Genomic DNA, 12293 nt, shown 5'->3' with positions numbered 1-12293 from the left:
GCAATCCACATGTTGCCAGAACTAAGCAAAGATATACTAATGATGATTCTTCTTTATAGGTGGAATTACTCCATTCCATGCTCTCTTTTTGCTACTTTCCCGTGTACTGAACTTAACATAAATCTGTTTACAGGGTATCCCACAGTTGTAATCTCTTTTAGCACATTCTCACCTGTTTGGTTTCGCCTTTCATGCATTTTGCTGTTCTCCAGTTGCCGCTACTTCTCTGCATGGGTGCAAATATTCGTTTGTTTGGCGTTACAACAAATAATAAGCTCGAGGAATGGCATATGGCCAGAATATACTAATGTTCTCGGTTAAACAATTCCGCCTAAGCGCATAAATAATTCCACATCCACAACAACGTGACTGGAATCGCGCAGAGTGTACTGCGGGGAATTAAACAAACAATTTGCTCATGAAATTAGCAATTTGTTTGTTTAGACAAAGTTTTCGTATATGAGTGTCAAGTCATTTGTATTGCCGTCTCGACTGCATTATAATTACACCCGAATTGGGATCTAAACAATTGTCTGTCTCTGAGACAGGTCCAAACAGGAAGCTCTGACGTGATAAGAAAAATTCAAAACTTAAATTTGATTCAAAGCGCGGTATAATTATGCAATTAAAATTAAGGTGGAGCTAATTATTCATACAAATTCTTTTATTTTCAAACGATATTTTCAGAAAAATAAAGAGTCAATTCAACATGCAAAATATTCATTATCAGAAAACGCCAGCTCCTCGATGAAAATTTAGCACGAATATCTAATGGGAGACACGCATTTCTAAGTGGTGTTATTTTTGGAATGTAAGTAATTGTTCTGGGTATGTTTCCTTTTACAACTAAAACACAGTGGAAAATGTGGAACAATAATAAATATGTATGTAGGTCCAGTTTTTCTAGGTATGATCTTTACATAAAATGTTGACCAAAACAGCCCCTCAACTTGGTAGAACTGTGTGTTTTGTTGATTAGAAATTTAAATGAAATGCAAACAGTGTTTTTCATGCAAAGATAATGTGCAACTAATAGTAGCTTATCTTTAGCCCTAAGATTTCGGAATACTTTTACAGTGCGAAATTATTTTAGAGAATATTTTATTTCACAACTAAGTCAATGTGATCTTGCGTAATGAATATTCGAAATCCTAGAATATACAATGAGGTTCATCTGGTTAGGAAATATTTGGTGCTGATTACAAATTAAGGGCGAGTGAGAAAGATAAGAGTTCATTCAACAACCACAAAGAAGTAATGATTCCCTTTAAATATTGTCTAGGTGCAATCTCGATTGACATTACGGGCACTACAGTTTTGGATTGATTAGCATAGTGAATATGTTTGTTTAGAATCAACTAATACTTTCCAGCAATATTGACCTTATCTGGCGAAATAGACAAACAATACGATGAACTTTCCAATCACCAGTCACAGACCCCCCACCTATCGCTATCACTCCACCTTCCCATCGAAATGTTTCGGCTGCTTGATAGTAAACGAAGATTACGGCTTCGGGAACTACAACGCACATACATATGTTTCTGGCTTTCAGCTGGTTGTTGCTGCTGTTGTCCATTCGAAAAATCTTTTATAAAGGCTCGCTGGGTCCGAAATTTTGTTCAGTTTGAATTTTAACGGCGTCGTGTGCAGTTGTCTCTGGGGTACCATAGAACTTGTGTGAGTGTAAATGGACTTTGAATTTAATTGAAGTGTCCATTGTACGAGTATCCATGATTAATGTAAATATTTTCCAATTGAAATGTTTACAATTTTCAATTGTCCAGACTTTCATTTGCATTGTGCAAACAATCTCGGCGTGGTGTGACATACGATATTGCTAGGAATTTTGTGCGATTTTTCAAAGATTTTGCTTGTGTTTTACTTTTATCAGTTTTGTTTGGTTTGTTTGCTAAGTTCGCGTACTATCAATAAGCCGTTGTGGCCTCTGCTTTTGCGTTGCTGATAATGCATTGGAAGTGTCTAAAATAGCATTTTGGGTTTTCTTGATTAGGAACACAGTGATGCAGTAACATGTGTTTATGAAAATATTATGTAGTTCGGGAAAAAACAGGTATTATTTGGTTAGAGCAGGTTCTATTTGGAACAGGTTAGCATTTGGTTCTTTGCGTTTTAAGCTAAACATTTTTATTCCAATTTTTAATTGTTGATTAATATACGTAAAAGGTGGAACCATCAAATTGGTACATACAAACGCAACACGTGATTTCATTATAAAGGAAGTAATAAATATGAAATTAAAGATATCTGGTAATGATTATGTTTAACCTCCTAAAACTAGAGTTTAGCATACATTTGCTGTGGTTATTTTCTTGTTTCCCAATTTGCATTATTCTTTAAAAATATTTTTTGAAAAACCGTTGCAAAGCTAGCCCTGCAAACCAAGCAACAATAAGAAAAGCTTTCGCTCTTTTTTTCTTAGTCAAAGCTTTTGAGAGCCCACCAACGAAACCAACGTTTGCCTGCTCTGCCGTCCACAGGTGGCCCTTGACTCCGTTTTGTATGGTGTGTGGGGTGTGCATCCTCCAATTTTGGTTGGTTTAGGCACGTGCCATTGAATACCCTGACATATAAGAGCAATCCTAAGTAGTAGGTTCGTGCTGTGCTTGAACAGCATACGAATTGTTTGGCACACCTTTGATCCCCCTGCAAGTACGCCACTGTACCTGCTCGCTCTCTCTGTCTTCGGGGGGCTCTCTTGGGGCCAGCTTTCGCTCAGTACAGTTTTGGCGCGCACTAAAACGTGCACTGGTGCCGGCAGAGAGCACAGTACACGCGGAACCAGCGCTCAGTATTCATTTTGAAAGCAAATCGTGCGGTCCATTGTCTCTGGTATCCGCTATCCGCAATCCGCTTTCCGCTATTCGGTCGGAGCCAGAATAAACGGGAACGGACACGGGAATAATCACGGAAAACGGCACAACAACAACAAAAAACCAATCAAGTTTTGCAAATAAAAAAATAATAAACAAAGAAAACAAAAGCAGCAACTGCACAAAATCAAATAAAAGAGAAAGAGCCAACACAGTAAACGATAGTGGATTGCGAGTGCGGAATTATGAAAGAATTGGGTGAATAAAAGGAAGACCAACAAAAAGCAACTGTAAATAATCTTTAGAATCCAAAGCGCTCAACAGGCAAACAGCTGATGGGGCAGCCTATTCTTTTTTAAACAGTTGAACTTTGTTTGGAGGTATTATCATTTTGGTCGGTAGATTAAACTCCGTCTTAGAGAGTTCTCACTTTTCTTACATTTAGGATTGCATAAAGATCGGCATGGAGATTAGTGTCAATAGAGCCATTAATTATTTGTCTATTTGTGTGCAAATTAGCGTCAAAGCTTTTAACTTTACTACTTAACAAAAATTCGCAATAGACTCTTGTTTCACATCATTTTCACAATGATCGTTAAAAATCCAATGAAAATATAACAAAATAAACTAAGCAAAACAAAAAGAAAGTTAAATTGTGTATCAACGATCCACAGTGCTTTATAATCTGCACAAAAAGTTGTCTTTAAATTTATGGATTTATGTGCTGTCCTTGCGAACAAGTGTCGTCTCTAACAAAAGGAGCAGATTTGTATTGTTGGTATTACTGTCGTCGTTGTCGTTGTTGTTCTTGCTGCTGTTGTTGAGGTAGTCATTATCCTTAATGTCTGTGATGAGTGAGCATATGGCTGTCCAACTGTGTGTGTGTGAGTGGCTGTGGATGATGTTTGCTTTAAGCGGAATTTAAAAGCCTGTTTAAATCCGGGCGAGTATTTTTCTAAAGGAATGTTCGCTATGTGAATGATGAATTAAGTTGCACGGTAAATTACCATTATATGCATAGATCTGTTTGGATAACTCTGGAAGTTTCCGTGGGTTCCGCTGGCTGATTGCGGAAAAAGTGTGGAAAATACGTGAAAGTTTCATAACAAAGAATGATTTTTTTAAATTCATAAATCTGTACCACTTAAATCAGAAAATATAACACCAAACTTTCGCCAGTATTTAAAGAATCGACAATTGCCGGAGCACACCTTCAGGGTTCAACCAACTCGATTTATCCTACTCCCCATCGTGCCCTTTCCAAAACAAAGTTTTAAATTTCCAACTAAATTTAATTCAACTTGTTTCCGAGTTTTTTTCTAGAAATATTGTGTTGAAAATATTTCATGCCAGAGGATCTCACATTTCAATGGCTCTCAGGTCCACCTCATGCAGGGGCTTGGCAAACGACAGAATGTTGTTTTTCGAAAGTAAAATAAAATAAATACACAGATAGATAAAGGGGGAGAGAGGTAGACGGAGGCAGAGAATTGCAACCAAAATCATAGCGACACTTGAGTGGCAGCATCACACAGGCAGACAGACATACCGACACAGAGAGAGAGACACACACACAGATACATTCGCATACACAAGGCTAGAGCGGCACTTTAGCAACACCTGTACCTACCTGTACACCCCTCTTCAGGCATACCCCCATCACCCCTTCAGTTGCCACACCCCCTCCTACAGCTGACAGAACATCTCTCTGCACCTGCCTCAATTGCCCGCCTGCCTGCCCCCCCCTCTCAGGCTGTCTGTCTAGTAGCTGTCCATCAAGTTTGCCTTAATTTAATTAAGCGCTCAATGTCCTTACACACACATACCTCTGCACACACACACACACACAGAAAACAGAAGTGAACGCTTGATTTGTTGCTGCCTTTTTTCACTCTTGACTGCAGCCGACTCAAACACACACACTCTCTATATAGAGAGAGAGAGTGGGAGAAAGAAAGAGCGGCCAACACTTATACACTTACACTTACAGGCCTCCTGGCCCGCTTGCTTGCCCCTCAGAGCTAGAACAACCGCAAAAACCACAGGCCATTTGGGCATGAAGGATATTACAAAACACACACACATTGAAAGACATATGTGCCCCTCACACATACACAGACATCTCTCTCTCTCTCTCCCTACAAGAGTGTTTTTGTGCCACAGAGGGGGTCTTGTAGACAAGGTTACTCTGAGAGATGGCACAATTTTTTATAGTACTATCTTTTTTGCCTCCACCTCCAACCTTTCCCCACCTGCACTGACATCTTGCCACCATTAGTTCTACCCCTCCACACACAATTTCTACCCACCCTCCCTTCTTGTTGGCTTTTCCAAGCAACAATACGATGTCGGCCACCTGCTGCGGCTGCACTTGAGTCCATTTTCCTGTTCTTTTCTGCCTGTTTATTATACTGTTCTTTTCCTCTATCCCTCTCAGTTGGCCCCTTTCTTTCTCTATATTTCTGTAGCTTTTCCCTTCCACCCTCTTGTAGTTTATCTATCCATTCCTCAGTCCCTCGTTCAGTTTATAAATTTTTAATAAACTTTTGAGTTTACTTTTTAAAACAACTTTCCTCGAGCCGCCTGACATGCCTTCAGGATACTATTCTAAGTGTTTTTGTCATTAAAGAAAAGCGGTAAAGCCAACCGAAGAACCACAGCACAACAGCAACAACCACAACAGGAATACTCATCTCTATTTATTATTCATCAAAATTCCGTTTGTTAAATGTGAATTTTCCTGTGGGCTCCTCTGCTCATAAATATTTATAACTTTCTCCTAGATTGATTTGCGATTTGCATGGAAATGAGTGGGAATCTAGATTTGTTTTGCCTTCTGCTTCATTTGCATTTTCCAAAATGCGGTACGGCTTTTCGAAAAATACATATTTACTTTTTTAAATAATTTCACTCGATAATCACATCTAATGGGAGTGACCGGTGCCGAATGACCGTCCGCCTGCCTACCCGCCCTGTCGCATATTTGCTCGCATTTCTTTGCTCTCTTGCGGTTTACATTTCCGTTTTCCGCATCGAGAAATTTCACTCCCACTGTCAGGCGCATCCCACTCTCACCTCTCACCTCTCACATCTCACTCGAGTGGGGCACAGCGAAGGGGGTATGATAATTTTTGTAAACGAGTGCCAGCCACAAAGTATCCACGGTGATGGGTGCCACACAGCCACTGCCACTGTAGCTGTAGCAGTGGCAGGCAGGGGAGGTCAGCTGAGGGCAGACTGGGGCACGGCACGGCATGACAGCGGCATCGGCAGGGCAGCGCAGGGAAGTGGTAGAGGGTCAGCTAATGAACTCGAGAGCAGACCATGGCTTTACGACAAAGTATTTAGAGATGGGCTGAGCATTACGTAAAACGATATTTAAATGCTGTCTCTTATAGCAAAGAAATACATATTTTAAGAGCTTATTCCTTTATAACGTACGCTAAACTTTTGTAGGAATTCGCCTAGATTGTTTAATACTTTCGAATCCGAATCGGATGCTCTTCTATCCCAGAAGGTATCGCTCTTAATCATGCTCAGTCATCTCTACCCATCAACGACTCACGTTGTCATCTCTAATCCTCGTGTCTTGTTGTTGTTGATGCTGAAAGGGGGTTTTGGGCAGAGGCGTTGTTGGGGGGCTTGGGGCCTGGGCTTTTGCTTCAGACTGACAGACGTTAATTTGTGCTGCGAAATAATGATGCTGATGCCCAGGCTGTTGTTGTTGTGGTGAGATGGCGAAGGCATTGACTTTTAGCACGTGCTGTGCGCATATTTATATAAGTCACTGTTTGTTGTTTTGATTTCATCTGCGATAGAAAGAGAGATGCTGGCTGAGAGCGAGAATGATAATTGATTTGATTATATTTTTTCTCTCTCTTTTCAGCTTAAGAGCCAACGAAAGAGCGAGGCAATCACCTGAAAGAAAGAGAGGAAGAGCGAGAGATAGTTAGAAAGAGTATACGGACACTGAGCAAAGCAGTGCAGAAACATGAACAGCGATGAGGTGCAAGTGATCAAAAAGACCTGGGAGATACCCGTGGCAACACCCACAGATTCGGGTGCAGCTATACTGCAGGAGTTCTTCAACCGTTTTCCGTCCAATTTGGAGAAATTTCCCTTCCGCGATGTGCCATTGGAGGATTTAAGTGTAAGTTACTGGCACTCCTATGAATGTAGAAGGATAATGAATGATAATATTTGTTGTTTATTTTCCAGGGAAACTCACGTTTTCGCGCCCATGCTGGCCGAATTATTCGCGTCTTTGACGATTCCATCCGGGTACTGGGACAGGAGGGGGATGTGGAGAAGCTGGAAGAGATCTGGACCAAGATAGCCGTCAGTCATATACCCCGTACCATTTCCAAGGAGTCGTACAATGTAAAATATATACATATATATTTTTTAGTTTTCAGTGTTTCCGATATTTAATATAATTTCCATATATTTACAGCAACTGAAAGGCGTAATTCTGGAAGTGCTTACCGCCGCCTGCAGTCTGGACGAGGGCCAAGCGGCCACGTGGGCCAAGCTGGTCGATCATATCTATGGCATTATCTTCAAGGCGATCGACGATGATGGCAATGCCATCCAGTAGACGACGACAGTGGTTGCACCAGATGGTGGCACGCGGCACCTGCCTCACACACACACTAACACACGCACACATGCACAGCTTATGTAGTTCTAAGTAAATGATAATTGTTAGATACTCTCATTTTGTATTCATGATTGCAAATGTATGTCCGAAACTAAATACACTTTGAATACTTATAAATGTCTGCGTAGAATCACACACACGAAAACACACACGAATACACTCAAAACACTCACTTACATTGCTCTGTAAAGCTTTAACCCATTCAGTCAGCCTTAAGCGCTTGATCACAAGAGATAATATAATTAAATAAACGTATGAACAACAAGGATTCAACTTGACCAAATACCACAATAATCACAGCACCAACTATCAGATATTCAGCATTTATCCCATCCCAATCCCCAGCTACATTTTAAGCTGTTTCTCATTGCATTCCTTCTTTCCTTTTTCTTCTGTACAAAAATCCGCATAAAATCATAATTATACAATAATTGCTCACTCAGTCAAAAGCAGGACAACAGGAAAAGCATTTAAGCGCACTTGATAACCATTTCCTGTTTCTCCGCCATTCACTCACCCACAATTCCCACCCACTTATGAGAACGCAAAAAGTTTCCTGTTGGGCAAACAACAATTGCTAGCATCGTTCAAACGGCTGCTGCTGCCGCTTTTGGTGCTTAAAATGCTATTAATTTTTGTGCATTCAACACTCCCAGAGGATCATGGAGGGTGGGGAAACAGGCAGAGAGCGGACCAGGAACCGTTTTCAGGCAAAATGCGTGCTCTGGCACACAATGCTGTGCCCTGTGAGCGATGTGGCCGTAATGACATTGCGTATAAGCGCTGTGTGTCCAACATAAGCATTTGCAAGTAAAAATATGTTAGAGTGCTATTGTGGTATAGCGGAATATTGCAATTAAAGATACCCTACTACAGGAAATAGTCTAGGAGGTAAAAGTATACAAATATCGCTACAGCGAAAACAGATATACTCAGACATGGATATAAGATAGTATAACCAAAAGATAACATGCAAGTGTATTGCTTATGGTAATAATGAATACATTCTTGCTATTGTCCACACAAACAGAATAAATCCCGACATTCAACTACTAATGGGTACAAGAAATAGCGATTTGAATAGCATCAAGTGGTGGAAAATTACAAAATAGAATGGGAACAAGAAATAGCGAGTTGAATAGCATCAAGTGGTGGAAAATTACAAAATAGAACAAAGGACCAAGGACCAAGCATGAAACTAGAATAATGGCTTGGATCTAGCAAATGGTTGAAGCCAAAGGAGAATATAAAGCTCATTTGCGAACAAATTACTTTACCCTTAACTAGAATGTACTCTCTTTATATTCTTTACACTGTCTTTTCTCTGTGCATTCTTTATGCACTTTTTTTATGCCCGCACTTTGTATTATTTTCACACCTTTGGAGACATTGTCACTGCGTTAATTGGGGGCGTTTCTTGGCCCACACTATACCCCACCTATCAGGCAGCCGACAACAGCTGCAGATAACAGACCCACAAGTGGGCTAACAGAGAAGCCACTGTTAAGGCCGGCTGTTATCAGCAGGCTTTCTTATCAGCTAACATGGAGCATTGTTGAGTTTGTGTATCTGTGTCTTTGTGTGCGTGCTGCATTGGTGAAATGCTCCACAAAAAGGTCTCTGGTCGAGCTTTTCAATAGTTTGGCCAATAATGAAGAGCGGAAAAATAACAAAGTGAACAGTTTACCCCAGCGACCGCGAATTTCAGTTCAATATCGACAACGGGCGCGCATTGAAGCGGGCGACAAAAGAAATTCTTATTCGAAGGAAAGCAATCGCCCGCTCGATTTATTTCGTACATTTTTTAGATGCGGCTGATTTCGCGAAATTGTATAGATATTATTTGGGCTCTGAAATGGTGTGATTGGTCCGGGATTGTTTTACTATGTTGTTGATAAAAGAAGCAGGAAGCAGTGTTTTGCCGCTGTCACAATTTGACGGACTAAATCATCAGCAAAAATATGATGAAATATGCAATATAAATGTAGAAAATGTAAATAAATAAATACAAGTGAAATACGAAACTGAATGCAACAAATAAAACTGCACCAGAAACCTTTAACGAGGAAAAACAATACACATAAGATATTGCTTTAAAGAATGGAATAGTTGTGAAAATAAATGTATATAGTGAAAGCAATGAAAGTATCTTCAAAAAGGAGGTGTTAAATGTAGACGAATCTGAATGCAACAAATAAAACTACCCCCGAAAAACCTTTAACGATATTTACTCCTCAATAAGTGTGTTACAGTGAGCATATTTTAAATTTCCCAAACAAAAAATAATTCAGTAATAAAGTTAACGATTGCCGGAAGGAAAAACTGCTTATAAAATGTGCATAGTTATCTGGCAAAAGTTTGAAATATTCTGCCAGACAAAAGCATTCGTAAGTTACTCTCTCGTTCATCTCTATTTGTGGTTCCAACGCTTTTCATGGATGGCATCACATTGACAGAACACTCTTGCTCAACCTTAGACACGCCCCATCGCCACATTTCATGCAAATTCACTTTCTCACACTTTCGAGCGACTTTCAGTACTCTGCGTCGCCCCCTCCTTGTGTCTGGGATAAAAGCAAATGAGTGCAAAACAACATTTTGCCCTGGGGTAAATATTGGCAACTATGTTAGTGCCATTGGCAAAATTAAAATAAGACATGTACCAAAATGCAAATTGCTCTATAGATAAGGCAATAGACCAGGTTACTTAGTCGTACGTAGTATAAGCCCGAAATCTATAACATTTTCAACACACTCTTGACTTTGTAACTGGCACGCATATTACTCATACGCCGCATTGTTTTTTATTGAATTTGCATAAATCGTTGAAGCGCTTTCTTTATATGCTTAACTGGGTATGAATTTATGTGGCGGTTCAAAGACTCCAATGTCAGCACAAAATGAGATATATCTTAGGTACAATTTAAGTCAACAAGTAAGCTTAGAAATAGCAAAAATATATTCCCTTCTGTACGATGCAACTAAAAATCCCTCTATGAAGCTCTTTATTAAAGTAATTTACATTGCCAGAATTTATCCTGAAACCCTTTCTAGAACTTCTTGAAGTGCATCATTGAATTCGAAAAGTATATGATTTATTTACCCATTTAAAATTAATATCAGAAAATGAAATCTGCACTACATTAATTCCGTCTGACTGTTATTCTGACCACTGCCCGACCAATTTCAATTTGCGCGTTGTGTGCAAAAATACATCAATTATCCAGTTCCCTTTTCGTTTTCAGTGCACATTATTGTGATTGCTTCGAACAGATTTCCGCTCGTTTGTTGACTTTTTTAGCCATGTTTAGCATAAAGTTTAAGCTCTGTTTGCGAACCTCTTCTAAGTGAAAGTGACATCCGCTGACGACGCACTGAAGTATGCAGCATATTCCAGGCCAAAGGCCACACTGCGCATACATAATGTTGGTACAGAGAAAGGCCAATGGTCACACCCATGTCGGAAATGGCCATAGCTATAGCCACGTGATAGTATGAATATACAAATTAATCAATTGGTAAGCCAATACCCCAACAAATATGAACAAGTTCTGTAGAAAAGGGTTGGGCAAGCAAAATAAAATAAACTTTCAGTTTAAGCTTCTTTAAGCTGGGAATTCTTTAGAGATTAAAGACTCTTTCCTGCCTCGTGGTTGGGCACCACAATGAATGGAAGTTTTTTGCTGTGTGGTAAGTTTTCAAATGGTTTCCACTATACGTGGGAGTACGAGGAAGAAAACACACAAGCTTCACTTCATTTTACCTCTCATTTAGAGACAATCTCCTTTTCCAATTTGAGAACCTCTTTACACCTTTCAATTAAATGATTTTTAATAAATCCTTATAATCCCTTTACTTCATGTTCCCCCCATTTCTTTCCGGACACTTTAACAGAACAGAAATTAATTAAATCCTTTTGAGCAGGGGATTTAATTACGGTTCGTTTGACGCCTGCTGGTTGCCACGTTCCATGGCATTTAACAGGCGTGCCATAAATGCCACCACATGGTATCTGGGGTAACCTCAGAGGCTGTTTACACAGAACTGAAGGTACAACTATTCATGGCCTATGTTCTGATGGAGGGTAAAGTTTTATAATTTCTCTTCCCCCCTGTCTAGACAACGTGAAAACGTGTCAGAAAAAAGTATGTGTTTACTTTTCCAATTGTGGTTTTTCATGGCTGTCTAAATTTAAATGAAATTATGCAGGCATTAAAAATTCATAATTAATATATAAACTTAACATACGAGCAAACAAATTCCCGCACATGACAAATGGATATTTAAGTTTCATGCAAATCGAAGAGATCTAAAACCGATACATAAAGCCAAATTAACTCGCCTGGTTACAGGCAGTCCACATCGAAGTTCAAAGATATTATAATTTGGTTCGGAAACCTTATACAGATATCCATATGGCTTAGCACTTCCCTAGTTGATATCGCATATATCTGTATATTGCAAACTTTTTCGTAATCTTATCGAGGCACAGGGCAGGTTGTCGGCAGTCGGCAGTCCGGCGGTTGATTGCACATTCAAAATAAACAATTTACTATAAATAGACTCCGAAAAGGTTCAATCGTAGACGGTTTGTCTTTCGACACTTCGATCCCAAAAGGTTCTTTCTATGCTCTTTATAAAAAAATATATTTCCGATAAATTGATTGATATTGCATTCAGGGTGCTGGAGTATCTGTTTGCTTTGAAGTGGCTGACATCTAATAGATTGTTCTACTTGAGTTCTTATATAAATAATGTTATAAAAACTGTTGGCACTGGGTTACTGCAGTTATAAATAG

At 39.6% G+C, this 12293-nt stretch overlaps 1 protein-coding gene across 3 annotated transcripts; it reads left to right on the top strand.

Annotated features, from left to right (window-relative positions):
• Positions 1–1613: 1613 nt before the first annotated feature.
• LOC117897743 (globin CTT-VI) lies at positions 1614–7762 on the top strand. 3 transcript variants are annotated; one of them, XM_034806784.1, is made up of 4 exons: positions 1614–1680; positions 6721–6984; positions 7053–7214; positions 7288–7762. In XM_034806784.1, the coding sequence occupies exons 2-4, from the start codon at positions 6826–6828 to the stop codon at positions 7429–7431; spliced, it is 465 nt and encodes a 154-aa protein (XP_034662675.1). In that variant the 5' UTR covers positions 1614–1680; positions 6721–6825; the 3' UTR covers positions 7432–7762. The 3 variants fall into 3 exon arrangements, with proteins under 3 accessions (XP_034662675.1, XP_034662676.1, XP_034662674.1); XM_034806785.1 differs by lacking the exon at positions 1614–1680 and adding an exon at positions 2838–3092; XM_034806783.1 differs by lacking the exon at positions 1614–1680 and adding an exon at positions 2838–3124.
• Positions 7763–12293: the final 4531 nt, after the last annotated feature.

Source organism: Drosophila subobscura, chromosome O (genome assembly GCF_008121235.1).
Source record: "Drosophila subobscura isolate 14011-0131.10 chromosome O, UCBerk_Dsub_1.0, whole genome shotgun sequence".
Classification (NCBI taxonomy): Eukaryota; Metazoa; Arthropoda; class Insecta; order Diptera; family Drosophilidae; genus Drosophila; species Drosophila subobscura.
The sequence above is the reverse complement of the archived record's forward strand: the minus strand, read 5'-3'. Positions and strand labels throughout refer to the sequence as shown.